At 38.5% G+C, this 16,300-nt stretch overlaps 2 protein-coding genes across 11 annotated transcripts; both read left to right on the top strand.

Moving 5' to 3' along the window:
- The first annotated feature begins 25 nt into the window (after positions 1 to 25).
- LOC135586167 (U1 small nuclear ribonucleoprotein 70 kDa-like) lies at positions 26 to 6,160 on the top strand. 10 transcript variants are annotated; one of them, XR_010514803.1, is made up of 8 exons: positions 26 to 270; positions 930 to 999; positions 1,083 to 1,162; positions 2,106 to 2,181; positions 2,401 to 2,462; positions 3,777 to 3,939; positions 4,757 to 4,831; positions 5,737 to 6,160. XR_010514803.1 is itself a non-coding variant. In XM_065190437.1 (8 exons), exons 6-8 carry the CDS (start codon positions 3,831 to 3,833, stop codon positions 5,356 to 5,358), a joined length of 618 nt encoding a protein of 205 aa, XP_065046509.1. In that variant the 5' UTR covers positions 26 to 270; positions 930 to 999; positions 1,083 to 1,162; positions 2,106 to 2,181; positions 2,401 to 2,462; positions 3,777 to 3,830; the 3' UTR covers positions 5,359 to 5,507. The 10 variants fall into 10 exon arrangements, 8 of the variants coding, with proteins under 8 accessions (XP_065046509.1, XP_065046507.1, XP_065046508.1 ...); XM_065190437.1 differs by lacking the exon at positions 5,737 to 6,160 and adding an exon at positions 4,925 to 5,507; XR_010514802.1 differs by lacking the exon at positions 5,737 to 6,160 and having other exon boundaries at positions 4,757 to 5,507.
- A 588-nt stretch (positions 6,161 to 6,748) lies between these two features.
- Positions 6,749 to 15,357, top strand: LOC135678080 (succinate dehydrogenase [ubiquinone] flavoprotein subunit, mitochondrial-like). Its single transcript, XM_065190431.1, has 16 exons — positions 6,749 to 6,975; positions 7,756 to 7,920; positions 8,956 to 9,043; positions 9,388 to 9,534; positions 9,631 to 9,771; positions 11,919 to 12,004; positions 12,080 to 12,172; positions 12,263 to 12,326; positions 12,516 to 12,659; positions 12,753 to 12,940; positions 13,048 to 13,222; positions 13,307 to 13,477; positions 13,577 to 13,646; positions 13,730 to 13,850; positions 13,932 to 13,969; positions 14,916 to 15,357. The coding sequence occupies exons 1-16, from the start codon at positions 6,859 to 6,861 to the stop codon at positions 15,016 to 15,018; spliced, it is 1,911 nt and encodes a 636-aa protein (XP_065046503.1). The 5' UTR covers positions 6,749 to 6,858; the 3' UTR covers positions 15,019 to 15,357.
- Positions 15,358 to 16,300: the final 943 nt, after the last annotated feature.

Raw genomic sequence — 16,300 nt, 5'->3', positions numbered from 1 at the left:
AATATTATCACTGGGAAATGCGGTATTAAAAATCGCACGGAGGGAAACCGAACCCCTGCGATCTCATTCATCTGTTTGGGACGGGCCGCTCGCTCGCGCGCCTTCTTCCACCTCCCTCCGGTGGGGGGCGATTGATCCCCTCTCGTTCTAGCCGCCCTTCGAGTCGTGGAGGATGGGGGATTACAACGATGCCTTCAATCGCAACAACGCCGCCGTCCAGGCCCGCACCAAAGCCCAGAATCATGAGCCAATGTCCTCCAGCTCAAACATGTAATCTCGATAAGCCTCTTTTGCTCCTTCTATTTACCTCTTTGATCCATTGTTGCCCTAACTCGGACACCGTCCGGCTTAGGTTCACGGCCTCTTTATCTGGTCCCCCTCTTCTAGGGTTCGATAATCTATTATCTCATTCATTTGATCACAGTTTCCACAAAGTTAGCATTTATTGGATTCTATAGGAAGAAGTTTTCATCGTTGAATACTTATCTGTTTGCGATCTTCTTGTTGCTGTTCGGTTTGCTGGTGATGATAAATATTTTTTTCTTTTGCTTGTTTGGGGTTCCTATTGGATACTTTATGATGGTTTTTGCTTCATCGGCTTAGTTTGTTTGTGGTAACTTAAAATGGCTGTTTTAATAGCTGCATGGAATATGTGCTCGTTTATCAAGATTTGCTTTTGTTCTTTCTTTGCTCGTATCTGTGCGCTTGTATGTTTCATGGTCTTTTATGCCAAAACTTTCCTGTGATTTAAACAAAAATTTTGTATCTGATTCTTAGCATGGCTATTGATCTGCTTTATTTTTACAGAATATAGTTCGCTTATAGTCATAGATAGTGTGATGTTTCAGTTTATGACGCTTGTGTGATGGTTTTGCTTAAACTAGATTGGGCAGAGTTACTCAACTGGGCTTACTGCTAATCTTTTGAAGCTTTTTGAGCCCCAGCCTCCTTTGGAGTATAGACCACCTCCTGAGAAAAGGAAATGTCCTCCCTATACAGGTAGTGTTTCTTTCACAAGTTATTATTATGTTAGGTTTGATTAAGAGAGTTCATTGCAATCTAAATTTTTATGTGCTCTCAAGGGATGGTGCAATTTGTTAGTCGGTTTGCTGAACCAGGCGATGCTGAATATGCTCCACCTGTTGTTGAGGGTGAAACTCCGGTGAGATGTGTTTTCTGCTTAATAACTTGTCAAGGCTTTGTATTTTACGTCTTGATCATGCTGATTTACAGCAACCTATTGCTAAGGGGATGTATGCGAACCATTTCAATAATTCATGTAATTTATCTTGTCCTAATTATAGCTGAACAAATGGCACAAATGCATGTAATTTGTCATAATTCATCCTCAGGATACGTAGGAACTCAATGATGCTATTTTCTTTTTAAATCTTTCTATGACTAAAAGATGCATATGTATCTTTGCTGATGTTAGGATCTAAGTTGGCTAAAACAGTGTATGCTGTTTCAATACCTGCTATATGCTTTGAATTGTTGAAACCTGAGTGCAGTCTTTGCGAAATGTTATCTTGATGTATACCTGCTAGACAGAGTTTGCAAGCAGAGTTGAGCAAAATCATAGCTGGCTGTTTTTGTAAATGCATTCAACTGTTGTTTAGCTTCAAGATGCTGAACATTGTTGATTGAATTTTCAACCTTCATATGGTTGATAGACTTCTTTTTTAATCTCATTTTTATAAGTTTGTCACATAGCTTATGGAAGTGCTCATTCTTTATGGTGCTTGCCTGTCTTTTACATCAGTTTCTTAATCCTAGTGGTATAGCAGCTATAATATTTTGGTGCTCAAGTAGACAGTGGGAGGTGTGTATGAGTAGTTGTAGAGAAATTACTTCTCCTGTGAATGCCTGTCATGAAGGGACAAGTGAACCCTGTGCATTTAACTGCATATCTGGTTATGATGTTATCCAGTATTGTTCAAAATGCCATGATCTACAATCCCTTTTATTGTCTTATATGTTGAGATCTGTATTATCCAGACTACCTCTCTCTTTTGTGACTGTATATAGACAACTTGTTCCACTTGTCAAGAGATACATGTCCTAGGCACTTCCTTGGGTATATTATGTTTCTTATTTGGTTACAGACACAAAGAAGAGCTAGGATTCGAAAATTATGGCTTGAGGAGGGTGCAAGGAAGGCTGCTGAAGAGTTGGAGAAATGTAATTGTTCTATAAATACTTATGTGCTAAAAAGTTTTTAGCCTCCCTAGCGTCAAACATCTTTGTTTTCTTTCAGATGATCCATCTAAAGATCCAAATGTAACCTTTCATCCATATAAGACACTTTTTGTTGCCAGACTTGCATGTTTTCTGCACTGGTCGACTTTATTTTATCCTTGTAATTGATGTACTGCTTCATTTATCATTATGCTTGTGCAGAATTATGAGACCACTGAACATTGGATTAAAAGGGATTTGAAACTTATGGACCAATCAAGCGGGTAAGTGTGTTTTTGTTGTTGGGGGCACATGCTATTGCTCTGAACATAAGTAAGGTTATATAATTCTGATCAGCACAAAGTATGAGAAAAGGTTTCTCCCATAAATCAGTTTTTTTAATTCAACCTCTGAAAAATGTTCTATTTTCTCTGTTTCTTTAAATCTTTTATTTGCTCTGTAAGCCCATGATTATCTTTGATAAACTAGAAAGTAGGAATAGGGGATAATCACAGGTATATTAACCATATATAGCAAGATGAATATCATTCATATATATATATATATATATATATATATATATATATATATATATATATATATATATATATATATATATATAAAAGTGTTTTTTTTATCATTTTAGTTGGTGGCAATACTTGAGAAGCCAGATGATTGTTACATCATGAAGAAAATGGGTGTAGCACAAGTAAATTCCAAAGTTGTATGTAGGTTTTCTTAATTCCTTCATTTGAGTTGTGGTCAGTGGACATTATATGGAAATTTAGATCACATCCTAGCTATTAGCTACTTGCAAGTGGTTTCTATTATAAGAAGAAACACTGCTGGTAAGAAGAGGTCCTGTCTCTCTCATCTCTGAATTCATGTAATTTCATTCTCAGTGTTTGTTTGTGGTCAATGCAAGTGCAACCATCAGTCAACTTGGTTACATAAGGGTGATCAGGGTAGTAAATCATGGTTGCTTCACGAAGGCAGTGAAAACCTCTAATTTCCCCTCAGATTCCCTCTGCAGTAAGCAGGATCTTCAATATTTTGAGTTCAATTATATTGTGATTTTATTGCTACTGAAATGTTTTTCTGGTTTTAAAGGCCAAATGAAAATCTTTTCATCATCCAGAAGGTTTCTGGTATATTTAGAATTTTTCTGGTATAATCTATTTATAATGTCTTTTTTTAGTTACTCGTAAAATTCCCTGGTAAGGGGGCGGTAAAACTATTTGATTCTTCCGGTAATGGGACATACACCGGTTTTGTGCCAACTCAATTTGTATGCTGATGATTCATCTCGCATTGTGAAGCCTTACACCTATGAATGCGAGCACCGCTAGTGAGCTGTGGTGCCTATTTGTCATGCCATTCATGCTCACCGGTTTCACTCTATAAATTTATTTTTCTTCTGTGATTCTCAGGTATGGTTAATCACAGACAAAGAGACAAAAGACCCTAGAGGATATGCTTTCATTGAATACATGCATACATGAGACATGAAAAGTGTGGCTGAAAGTTATCTTGTAGTATTCATAAACAACCTGTACTCATAATTGTTACAATAGTTGGGTTTTTTTTGCATCATGCAGCTGCATATAAGCAAGCTGATGGTCGGAAGATAGACAATAAAAGAGTACTTGTTCATGTTGAGCAAGGAAGATCAGTGCCAAATTGGCGACCTCAAAGGTTGGGTGGTGGACTTGGAACAACCAGGACCGGAGGGGAAGAAGTTAATCAGAAGCATTCTGGCAGGTAATTGAGCGAAAATTTGACCTTCAATATGCTTGTACCTCTGTAGACTAGGTTCAAGTAGTACCATATTCTGGATTGTTATGTTTCAAATTTTAGATAAATCAAAGTTGATTATTTTTGTCTAAGTTTGTAAATAGTTTGCTCGGGTTGTGATTATGTAATAACAGCTGCCTTCTTTGTTGTTTGTCAATATAGCATAAATACACAGTGGTGTTGTTTTTCATATGAGCTTTCCTTCTGTAGTAAAATGTCAATTATTATTGTGAACTTGATTGAGCCTTCAAGGCAGTTTCAGAACATTATCATTTTGCAATTACTTACTGTGCTAAAATTTCCAGTAAAAAATTCTTCCTAGTTTTGAACCAGTTGAGCCTCACAGGAGGCTTTTTTTATTTAATATTCAACAGGTTTTGATACTTGCTCTGATGCAAAATTCATTTTGTATCATATTGGTACTATGTGATTCTATTTTCTAAGAGGAATTTGTGGTTAAAATTGTTTGAACTTACTTGTGTACATGTAGTCTTTGTGGGAGATAGAGGAAAGATGTTAGTGAATAGTAAGTCCAGTGTATACATGCTTATGTTTTGTACCTACATTAGAGCCTTAAAATTGGTGACTAGTAGATAAACGTTCTTGCAAGTAGTAACTATTAATGTAGTTGTACTACTTGTTGCAGGGAACTTGGGATTTTCTTGCATAATAATTGCATTTTAATTTGTATCTTCATTTTGTGGATGACACTGCCCTTGATGTGTTTGGAGCATCAATATTTATGAGTATTTTCTTTTTGTACACGAATTTTTCTTCTTCCCAGGGAGCAGCAGCAATGTGCATCAGGACATTCTAGATCAGAGGAGTCAAGAGCAGAAGATGATCGTCAGGTGGACAGGTATGATGACCTCTTCATTTTCCATTTTCTAGTGAAGGTACAAGTATAAATTTAGGATTCTGGTGACATCAGTAGTTTACATCATGTTTCTAGCATCTATCAGTTATTCATTTTTCAATGGGTGGACATGGAGAAGTCTCGAGAAAGGGGACGGGATCGAGAGCGAGAATGGGAGAGGCCCCGTGAACGTTCCCATGATAGGTCATGGGAGTGAAGGGATGACAGACAGTACCACCATTGGGACCGAGATAGAAACAGAGAAAGGGATAGAGAGGGGAAATGAGTGTGGCAGAGAAAGGGAGAGAGAACGTGGTCGTGATCGGGGTCATGGCAGAGATAAGGAAAGAGAACGTGGTCGTGACACTGACCGTGAACATGATAGTCAACCTGAAAGGGACCAGGTGCATGAGAGAGACTATGATCAAGCTGGCTATGAAAGGGACCATGGTTATTCACATGACAAAGAAGCTGGATATGGTAGTGAGTCGAAGCATGGCAGGGGAAGCTGCATAAAATCCAGCAGCTGAGGTTGGTTCGGTTGCCGGTGGTTGCCACTGGTATGTCGTCTTTCTGCGTCTTCCATTCAGTATGTCACTTGTTATCAGTTTCTGCTAATCTTACAACATGAAAATCTCTGAATTTGTCGTGGGAAAATACTTCATGCAATTATTTCTCAGATATTGTCTTCCATCATTATTTCATGTTTTTTTTATGCAAGTATACCTTGGTGTAAGAGTAACCTTTTCATGGATGTACTGACAACAGGTTGTTGTTCCATATCAAAATTCCATTAGCATGCATCATGTGCAAAGTTATCAGATGTGTTATGTACCAATGCAATTCAAACTGTTAAGGGAATCATCCAGATATGTAATGGGAAAATAAACGATGTATTCTTTCTTCAGAGGTGAATTTTGTTGAGGACATTTCCATTTGGTGAAGCATGTCGTGTGGAAGAAGCTTCTACAGGTGAGGGCAAGGTGTGGAGCCTGGTGTTGGTGGTGCCGCGTCTCGCTTGGTGCGGCCAGCGGGACGTCCATCGTCGTGGCTATCGGTCTCGCCAGTGGCTGCAAAAGGAGATACACTTGGACCGGTAATCTAACTCTCCCCATCGTTAACCCTTTCAGGTCAAAGCTTAGCAAATTGCCCCTACTTTTGTATCGTTACATCACTGACGTGCCATGAAGCACCTTGGCCAAAACACTAGTGATAATTATTATTATTATGAGCTATAATTTACATATGTGTCATAAGTTCGTCTAGTGTTTGATAACTTGATCTGAGTCATTTGCATCAACTAGCATGAAGTGGAATTTGTCAATTTAATTATGAGGCATTGTGTTTGGTTGTGGTGATGTATTTGACAAATCTTTTCTCCATCATTTACAATTACACATAATTTTATTTTTTATACTTGGCAATAATTTTTAATATTAATTTATATTAAGAGATTCTTAGGTTGGTCTCGTTTTCTTCTTGATTGATATTATCTCAAGAGATTATTCATTGATATTATAATCGAATAAAAGACGATTGTGATTAGAGTGGGTGGGAAGGGGCTCATATTTTTGTTGCCCCTTCAAAAAAAAAGAGTGCATCAGACGCTTGATAGTTTTATCTTTAAATATTTTTAAAAAATTGTTTTTGTAACTAAAATTTTAATTTTTTAGATCGTAAAATAATAATTTTTATCAAAATAAATAAAATAAATAAATAAATAAATAAATAAATAAAAGAGAGAGGAGACCGACCGAGACTTGTATCGGATTTGGGGGGGGATCAATACGCAGCAGCAGCAACCTTCTAATGGGAACAATCTTACCCTGGTTTTCACCCGTGACGGGTTAAAATGGCAAACTTGTAATTAAAAAGCATTGCAGGGAATATAAACTTGTAGAATCGACAGACCACACGCCTTTTTAAGCGAACCAGAGACGGTGGGTGTCGCCTTGGCTCCGTTCGCTGCCGTCTTCCTCCAGGTTCCTCTTTGTGTGAGATAAAGGAGATCGGCGAGAGGCTTGGAGGCGATGTGGCGCCGCTGCTTGCCGCGGAACTTCCGCTTCTCGAGGAAGGCGTTGCCGATCGGGAGCGAGCCGATCCGTCAGTCGCCGTGGACGGCGCCTAGATCCTTCTCCACTGACTCGGTATTCCATTTGATCTGCGATCCGTTTGATGTCGTTCTAGTTCTTTAGTGCCGATCTCAGCTTGGAAACGCGCCTTGCTTTCCAGACCACTCGCATCACGTGCGTCCTCTGCACGTTGATCGACAGCGGGTCAGAGGATCAAAACCTCAAAACCCTCTAATTTCTTTAGATTTGTTTTAACGAGGGTTTGTTTCGTTCAAGCTAAATCTTCATTTTTGTTTGGTTAGTTGTTCTTAGTCGGATGATCGTTGCATTTCGCTATCAACTTTCGAGTGTCTTTTTCCCGGTCTTCTGCTTTGCCTCTTCATTCATTTGTCATCTAGTTGTTTTATATTATAGCTTTTGGGTTACCACTTTTCCACTATATATTTTTAAATAGTTTCATTTGGTTTTCCGTTTCAACATTTCCTTCGCAATGATGATTCAAAGGAACACTATTTGCCACTTATGAGTTGCCAATTAGGTCCTATGTTTCATGGAATTTGATATTTGTTCTATGTGATTCTGTATGAAATTACATTTCCTCATTCGCATGTTCTTGATTGCAATTCTGGTTCTGAGAGGATTTTCAAGTTTATTTTGCCCATGTACATAGTTTTCATTGATTTTCTTTATTCTCCCTCTTTTGTCCATCATTAAATTCTTGCATGTCGAATAATTTCTGTTAGTTGGCATTTGTTGCAATCTTTTGTAATTTGTAGCCAGTTGATTATAATGACAGCAGCTCATCTCATCTTCAATGGCAAACTTAGTATCTGACTTTTGTTGCTTGTGATGAAGGTTGGGCGCTCTTCATATACTATCGTTGATCACACATATGATGCAGTGGTTGTAGGCGCTGGAGGTGCAGGGCTAAGAGCAGCCATTGGTCTGTCAGAGCATGGCTTTAATACTGCTTGCATTACCAAGCTCTTTCCTACTCGCTCTCACACTGTTGCTGCACAGGTGCTGAAATCTAGTACGACAACTTGGGCTTTTTTTGGTTTTTAAAAATCAGACTAGAATTTATGACACTAGGTTCAACCTCAGATGATAATATATGTAAAGATATTGATACCTATTTGCATTGAATATGAAAATCCTTGTTAAATAGCTTTCTGCAAACTGCAAGATAATTGGTTTGGTAGGTCTTCATGTTCTTGGAGGCAGATCAAATATGATGCTCTGAAAAGATGGAAAAGGACACGGAGAAAAAAAGAAGAGCACAAATTATGTAGAAGGAAACAAAAATAAAAGCACAAAATATGTTGAAGTCAGGTCCAGAGTAAGACCTACCATAAAAACTGTATGATGACTAATCTGCTTGGAGAAGTTTAAAGCTAGAATTATGACATTTAAGCACCACTGAGATGACTAACTGCAAAGAATTTTGGAAAGGTCTTTTCTTTTAGAACAATAAGAATAGCAAGATTAGTTAGAAATGAGCTTCTTGGTGAATAATACTTATAATCACATGAGGTTTCTTGAAATGTACAATTAATGAATTAAAGTAACAACTCTGTGGCTGTGAAGCCTTTTGGGCATTTCTGGTAGTGGTGATAAGTGATAACTTCCATATCCCTGGAATTCCCACAATAACGCATTGCAATGCAACCCCTACTACTTCACCTGACATTCTTAGATAATCTAATAAGATAAGCACCCTCAGATGGAAGTCAATCCTTTTTCTTATTAATGTGAAAGATCATTTTTAATTTATTTTGTTGATTTTTTACAAATTAAGGAACTTCTAGGAGCCATTATCTTGACTGTTGTTTAGTAAAACTCATTTACTTCCTATATCATTATACAGAACAAATTCTGGATGAGAATGCAAGATTATTTGTTTAAATAGCCAATTATCTTTTTCAAATCCCTGTGGGTTGTTCTGTGCCTCTCATAGGATTGGATGTCCAGACTTTTTAAAGGTCGTTAATTATCTTTTAATTGCTGTCTGTTTGAATATTTTTTTGCTGAAGTGTGATGGGACACTACATGCAGGGTGGTATAAATGCTGCTCTTGGTAATATGAGCGAAGATGACTGGAGGTGGCACATGTATGATACTGTTAAAGGAAGTGACTGGCTAGGTAACTAATTTGCAAATAATTTTTGTTCTGTTTACTTTGTACTTATATCTTCATACAACTATTTGAAGTTGATCTTCCTGAACACTTGATTTTGCGGTGGCAAAGTTAAACGTAGAACATCAGCTCTTTGTTGCTAGGGGAATCATAGATTGCTTGTTTTTGACTGTGTTTCTCAAGAACAAATAATGCTAAATGCTTCATTCTCTAGGATTCTTCTGCATAAATGCAAGATTTTCTATTTTTTGACAGATTCTAAAGATGCTGTCTTTCGGTTGACTGAGTTTCTGTACTCTTATTGCTTCCATCTGTGTTACTGACATGCAACCCTCGTTGAATTATATCAGGTGATCAGGATTCCATTCAGTATATGTGCAGAGAAGCACCAAAAGCAGTCATTGAACTGGAAAACTACGGATTACCTTTTTCCAGGACTGAAGATGGCAAAATATATCAACGGGCTTTTGGAGGTCAAAGTTTGGATTTTGGAAAAGGTAGATGCTTTGCCTTTTGATTATTTTTCTGGTCATTGGGGTTTCTCCAGCTTTGAAGTGTTTAAATGTTCCTCTCACATTGGTTCACATCTTTAGGTGGCCAGGCATATCGTTGTGCTTGTGCTGCTGATCGAACTGGCCATGCCTTGCTGCACACACTTTATGGGCAAGCGATGAAGCATAATACTCAGTTTTTTGTTGAATACTTTGCTTTGGATCTTCTCATGGATAGCAAAGGTAAGCAGCATCACATGTCATCAATCCTAATGTGTTTCACTTAATCAATAATGAACTTTTCTTAGAGTTCATTGATCTTGATAATTTCACTTTTTTAAACTCTAGCTACTGTCAATATCTAGATATCTCATTCTCTTCCCTTTATCCAAGAACTTAGATTGGCACTGGCTGTTTATAATTGGTAGATTCCTGTATTTAACGAGGAACTATCAATTTCATATATGCACTTCACATATTGTTCACTGATAGATCTAAAATTGCCTTTCCAATTGGCTATGTGGATCTTAGTTGAAGTCTTACTTTTTGATAGAAACAAGTTTCATATCTTCAAATCCTTCTTGGAAAAATAAAAAAATATGAAGGAAAAAACCTAGTAGCAAGGTTTGACTTACTGGTCCGAGCCGGTGTGTCGCCCAGTTGACGGCATGGCACGTGCCGCTCCATACCGATGTACCAACACATGGTACGTCGATGTGTACCGATGTTATGACGAGGAAGAAAAAAAGGTTGAAGAGGAAGGTTTAGTGGAGGAATAGAGGAGGAAGGAGAAAGAAAGAAGGAAGAAAAAGAAAAAAGAGAATGAGGAGGAGAAGAAATGCAGTGATACCTGGGAAGCAGCTACAGCGTTGAAAGGAAGCAGTAGCATCACAGCAACGAAGAGGCGGTGCCACTACAGCATCGCAATGGCGAAGCAGTGATGAGGCAGCGTCGCTGCAGCATCGCAGTGGTGAAGCGGCAACGAGTTAGTGCTGCTGCCGCATCGCAGTGGCAAAGTGATGAAAAGGCAATGCCGCTGTAGCATCGCAGTGGTGAATCAGCGAAGAGATAGCGTCGCTGCAGCGGTGAAGCTGTGAAGAGGCAGCACCGCTGCAGCATTGCATCAGCGAAGAGGCAGTGCTGTGGCTTCATATGCGAGAAGAGCCCTAATATGTTTTTTTTTACGCTGAAATAGACAGAGGCCCACCACTTTTTGATTTTTTTTTATTGTTTTAATGCAGACCGCCCGAAACGGGGTGGTCCGTGTATCAGTCCATGCTTGGATCGGTATGTACCACCAAAACCATACTGTTTCGGGCGGCACAGCAATCCCTGCTTAGGAGTGTGGGTTCAGGTTTCATTTTAGGTGTGTACTCTGGTGAAAGGTTCTTCCTACATATTTATTTTGTATTTTATTGCTGTGTCTAGTTTAAATACATATTTACAGTAAAAGAGAAGGGAGCAGGGATGAGATTTTTAAGTTTTAAAAATGAACCATCAAATCTTTCTTTATGTTTAACAAAATTTATGTATGGAATTCCATGAAATTTTGTGACTCACAATGTTTTGATTCTTGAATATTTAAGATTATTTCATGGTCATTAAAACTAGAGCTTTCCGTGCAAGTTTGAGGACAACCTCAAAAAAAGTTCTACTGGTTTTATGAAAATTTAACAAACTGGATATTTTTGAAATTTAAAAGGATTGACAGAGTGAAGTATTCAATGCCTAAAAAAATGATCTCACTTAAAAAGTTTCTAATTCTGGTAAAATCACGGTCCATGAATGAAGATATCAGTTGCAACTTTCTTGTGCAACTCGATTTGATGCTTTCTTGTGCCCTGTAGTCCATAAAATTATGATGATGGGTCAATGATTAAAATTACTTTCTTGACGATAAGGTTCAAAGTGTTTTGAGGATATAGGAGCATTGACTGTGTAATCCTTAAGTTTCAAATTATGATTATTTTGCTGTATGGTTTGATCCAGATACTTGGTTCCTTTACTGCATCACTTCTTTGTTTGTTGTTCCTTGTATTTAATTATGCAGGATAACATCTTATTCTGTGTAAAAATGATTTGGTTGCTTGATAATGTCTTAGCCTACAAACTATACTTGTGGTGGACTTGTTTATCTGTAAACAATGAAATTGTGACATACTAATCATGTGGTAGCCTTGTTAGAGAAACAGTGGAATTCTGTTTTGACTATATCATGCATTTATTCTCGCATTTGGTTCACCAGCTTCTTGCAGTCGTTGCAACTTTCTTCCATGATATTTTCTATCTATTCCTTTCTGCTTGATGGACATATATATTGAGGTTTATGTTCGTATGTATGTTTATGCCGTCCATCTATGTGCTAATATCTGTCTTTTGGCAACACTCAGGGACTTGCCAAGGTGTGATTGCACTGAATATGGAGGATGGGACCCTTCATCGTTTCCATGCAGCCAACACAATTTTAGCTACTGGGGTATTGATAGTTTATAGGGAATTCAAAATGTCATTTCTTCGATCAGTTGTCTACAATTGAATTTGTTTGACTCAGGGCTATGGTAGAGCTTACTTCTCTGCAACCTCAGCTCATACATGTACTGGAGATGGCAATGCTATGGTCGCACGAGCTGGGTTACCTCTCGAGGTTTATATAATGAATTTTGCCCTATCAAGAGGTTTTAATTTCCAGGCATTTCCTATTCTTTTTGTGCTTAGTTGGTTATCCTTCCTGCAGGACCTTGAGTTCGTTCAATTTCACCCTACAGGCATATATGGTGCTGGATGCCTGATCACTGAAGGTTTGTTGTGGTTATCGCTTGTTTTCAAGTGCTCTAACTGATAAAATAGTTTCCAATGTTGGTTGTGTTCTTTTACTACATAGTCTTAACCGATATCAAAGTCTTTGAAGTTTTAGCCTCTGTACATATTGATATTTTTTATGCATGGTTTTGTTCACTTATCCTTTTGTTTCAAAAACTAACTTTTAGGATCTCGGGGCGAGGGTGGTATTCTTAGGAACAGTGAAGGTGAACGTTTCATGGAACGATATGCTCCTACGGCAAAGGATCTTGCATCACGCGATGTGGTTTCTAGATCTATGACAATGGAAATAAGAGAAGGTCGTGGTGTAGGTATGAGCCGAAGGATCACTTGCTAGTTCATGCTGATTTTATGAGTGCAATTAAGTGCTTATCGTTGATATCTGGTTCTTTTGAATATCGTAGGGCCACTTAAGGATCACATTTATCTTCATCTGAATCATTTGCCTCCGGATGTTCTCAAGGAAAGACTTCCTGGGATATCTGAGACTGCTGCTATTTTTGCTGGTGTTGATGTCACTAAGGAACCCATCCCTGTTCTGCCTACCGTGCACTATAATATGGGTGGAATACCGACAAACTACCATGGCGAGGTAAACTCAAGTGGTAGTAGTCGTAGAACTGATTTTTAGAGTATCACTTGCTGTTTTTGATATCTGTTGCTGATTCTGCTTTTTTGCACCTATGATTGGTTCCTCAGGTAGTTCATATAAAGGGTGATGATCCAGATGCAGTGGTTCCTGGTTTGATGGCTGCTGGAGAGGCAGCTTGTGCATCTGTCCATGGAGCAAATAGGCTTGGCGCAAACTCACTTCTTGATATTGTTGTTTTTGGCAGAGCCTGTGCAAACAGAGTCGCGGAAATCTGCAAGCCAGGTATGCTTTTACTTTATCTCTGTGGAAGCTAAAACTTACGAAAGGTCTATCGTAAATAACCAAGCATCTTTATTTAATTTACAGGGGAGAAGCAGAAACCACTTGAGAAAGATGCTGGAGAAAAGACCATTGCTTGGCTGGATAAGTTAAGGAACTCAAATGGTTCACTGCCAACTTCAAAAATTCGTCTAAACATGCAACGGGTGATGCAAAATAATGCTGCCGTGTTTCGAACACAAGAAACACTAGAAGAAGGTTCTTTCTGGCTACAACTCATTAGTGTCAATTTGTAGAAAACGTGATCTGGTGGATTTTATATAGCTCTTACTGTTCTGTTGCATGAATTTATTTTAGGTTGTCAGTTGATAGACAAAGCATGGGAGAGCTTTCATGATGTCAAAATCCATGATCGGAGTCTGATATGGTTGTGCCCTTTACTTAATGGCCTCGATGATGACATCTACTTTATATCTATTTCAGTCATCTGATTTCTCATTATGCTTGCAGGAACTCGGACTTAATAGAGACTGTTGAGCTAGAAAATCTTTTAATAAATGCATGTATAACAATGCACTCAGCTGAGGCAAGAAAGGAAAGTCGAGGAGCTCATGCTCGCGAAGACTTTACGGTCAGATTCACTTTCTGCTGAATATGTTATTTCCTTTTTGTGCTGATTTCTTAGTATAACATCACCTCTTTTTTGTTGCAGAAAAGAGATGATGAGAAGTGGCTGAAACACACACTAGGGTTAGTATATTAAAAACTCTTTTTATCTAGAATACCATCTAACAATTTCAACATCTGGAAAGAAAATCTCAATCATATTAATGTAGTTCCATTGCATGTTTCTGCGTGTAGCAAGTGTTCAAGTAGATGTAATACAAAATCCCAGTTTCTGTTTATTAGTTTCTTTGGTAGAAAGGACATCAGTGGTAGGGACTATGGACATTAAAGATTGTGAAGAAAACCAGGGTCATTCTGTTGTATGTTAGCGTTAGAAAATGGATATGTATGAATTACCATTGATGGTGGAGCTTTAGATACAATTTTATAAAATACTTAAACTGTTAGGTTTAGTACCAAAACTTTCTTAGTTTTGGCTTTCGGATGTATCAGTTGGATTTGCAAAAAATATTGCTGGTTAGAAAATTACTCATTAGAAAAGAGAAATTTTTTTATAAATTTTGAGATTGTACATATTTTCTTGAATTTTTGTATGTGATGATACGTGGATATGAACTACAAGGGTCCAAGCCTCGAAAACATTTTCGAACAGTGTTCCTTAATAACATCTACCAAATGGAACTTGATTTTGGTTAAAACTGAAGACATTGAGAATTGGGTTGTTTCAAAGTCTTCAGGAGCATGAGCATATGAACATCTGAGCATGTGATACTTGACATGCTCATAACCTCGAGCATAAATTGGATTAGAAGCTCGAGGAGATAGATATCTTTAACAGACAACCTTGATAGAAGTTCTCATAGAGCTAGCTATCCACATTCATGATTAAATCTATGCTCTTATTATCTGATTCAGAGCTAGTATAATTCTCTGCATGGTTGAATTTGTTTCTGTTCCCTCCATCAGATGCTCCACTTCTTACCGACAAAACACGGGCGACCAATATTTATAGTTGTATTTGTAATTGATCGAGTCTTCATAATGTGAAGTTTATTTGCTTTTGCCGCAGGTATTGGGAGAATGGGAAAGTCGAGCTAACCTATAGGCCTGTCCATATGAACACTTTGGATGATGAAGTGGAGTCATTCCCACCGAAAGCACGGGTTTACTAATGCCTGCTTTCTTGCCTGGGTTGTTTTTGGAGCATTATCTGACTGGAGATGTTTTTAAGGTTAAAATAATGGAACATCAGCATTCTATGAGAAGAACTCGTTTATCTGTCAGTGAAAAAACTGAAATAATGTCCATGTAATTTATGTCAGAGAGAGATGCTGATAACTTATGATCTGTGATCAGCATTTCTTTTTATTTTTATTTTTTATTTTAATTTTCTCAACTGAACTCATCTCCTAGTCGTTGCTTTCATTATGTAATTTTCTATCCCATCTTTGTATGAGTCGCATAACTGCCCTTAATGTTAGTAAAGTGGTAGAAACATATCAGTTATGGTAGTCTGCTATCGTTTAAAGTTTAAACCCCCCCCCCCCCCCCCGGAGTTTCTCTCTTAATAATTCAGGATTATGCTGTACACGAGCGGTAGGTATTATTACGTTGAAAAGATTCACTCTCCATGCAGGCATTTATGAACTAACTATTCCCCACCCCTCCGGCAAGCCAACTTTGCGGATGAATTTGTGATGACATGATCCATGTTGATGCTGACGTGAAGCGTCCCCAGTGGCCGAGCACTGAGAGTAATGAGGGTTGCACCTAACAGGGATCCCCATGGCTGATTTGTTTCTCATATATCCATCCACCACTGTAACAGAGAGAGAGAGAGAGAGAGCCGCAAGTGCCCCTTCTCTGGGTTAGGTTGCTCTGCTATGCTATCATCGCGGACTCCTACTGCAGCGCTCTTCGTCCATCTTCTCTCCCACCCACTTTGTTTGGAAAGAGACTCTTAAGATGTGAGCTGTTCTATGAACCTTTTTTTGACTGTTGGGAGGAGATTTCTTTTGTGGTTAGTGTTTTCTTGACCGGCATATATGATCGACAGGGATAGGAAATTGCAGATGTTGACATACATATATTGTGTTTTCATGACAGGCATATATGATCGACGGGGATAGGAAATTGCAGATGCTGACATAGATACATTGTTTTTGCTTAATCTCGTCGGGTTGGGGAATCATCTGAACTTTGATCAGCACACGCAGATGGAGAAGAAGACGACAACCAAGATGAAGAGGAGATCGTCTTCGCCGACCAGCACTGACGCGTTATCGGAACAGGCTGTGGCTGCACAGCAGGCGAAGAGGAAGAGAGGCCGGCCACGCAAAGTGGTGGAGGTGGCGGTGGAAAGGAATGAAGAGGAGGAACAAAAGTCTGCCGCTGCTGCTGCTGCTGCTGCTGCTGAGAACGAACAAGTCGAGGCAGTGGAAGCAATCCAACAAC

Source organism: Musa acuminata, chromosome BXJ1-7 (assembly GCF_036884655.1).
Source record: "Musa acuminata AAA Group cultivar baxijiao chromosome BXJ1-7, Cavendish_Baxijiao_AAA, whole genome shotgun sequence".
Classification (NCBI taxonomy): Eukaryota; Viridiplantae; Streptophyta; class Magnoliopsida; order Zingiberales; family Musaceae; genus Musa; species Musa acuminata.
This window is presented reverse-complemented; position numbering and strand designations above follow the sequence as displayed.

Bases quoted from the DNA above. Each gene is read 5' to 3' on its own strand.
- LOC135586167 (XM_065190433.1), top strand. From the start codon at position 189: ATGCCTTCAATCGCAACAACGCCGCCGTCCAGGCCCGCACCAAAGCCC. The intron at 271-3,776 runs GTAATCTCGATA...TGCATCATGCAG, and splicing joins ATGTCCTCCAGCTCAAACAT to CTGCATATAAGCAAGCTGAT. The intron at 4,832-4,934 runs GTATGATGACCT...AGCATCTATCAG, and splicing joins GATGATCGTCAGGTGGACAG to TTATTCATTTTTCAATGGGT.
- LOC135678080 (XM_065190431.1), top strand. From the start codon at position 6,859: ATGTGGCGCCGCTGCTTGCCGCGGAACTTCCGCTTCTCGAGGAAGGCG. The intron at 7,921-8,955 runs GTGCTGAAATCT...CACTACATGCAG, and splicing joins CTCACACTGTTGCTGCACAG to GGTGGTATAAATGCTGCTCT. The intron at 13,851-13,931 runs GTCAGATTCACT...TTTTTGTTGCAG, and splicing joins ATGCTCGCGAAGACTTTACG to AAAAGAGATGATGAGAAGTG.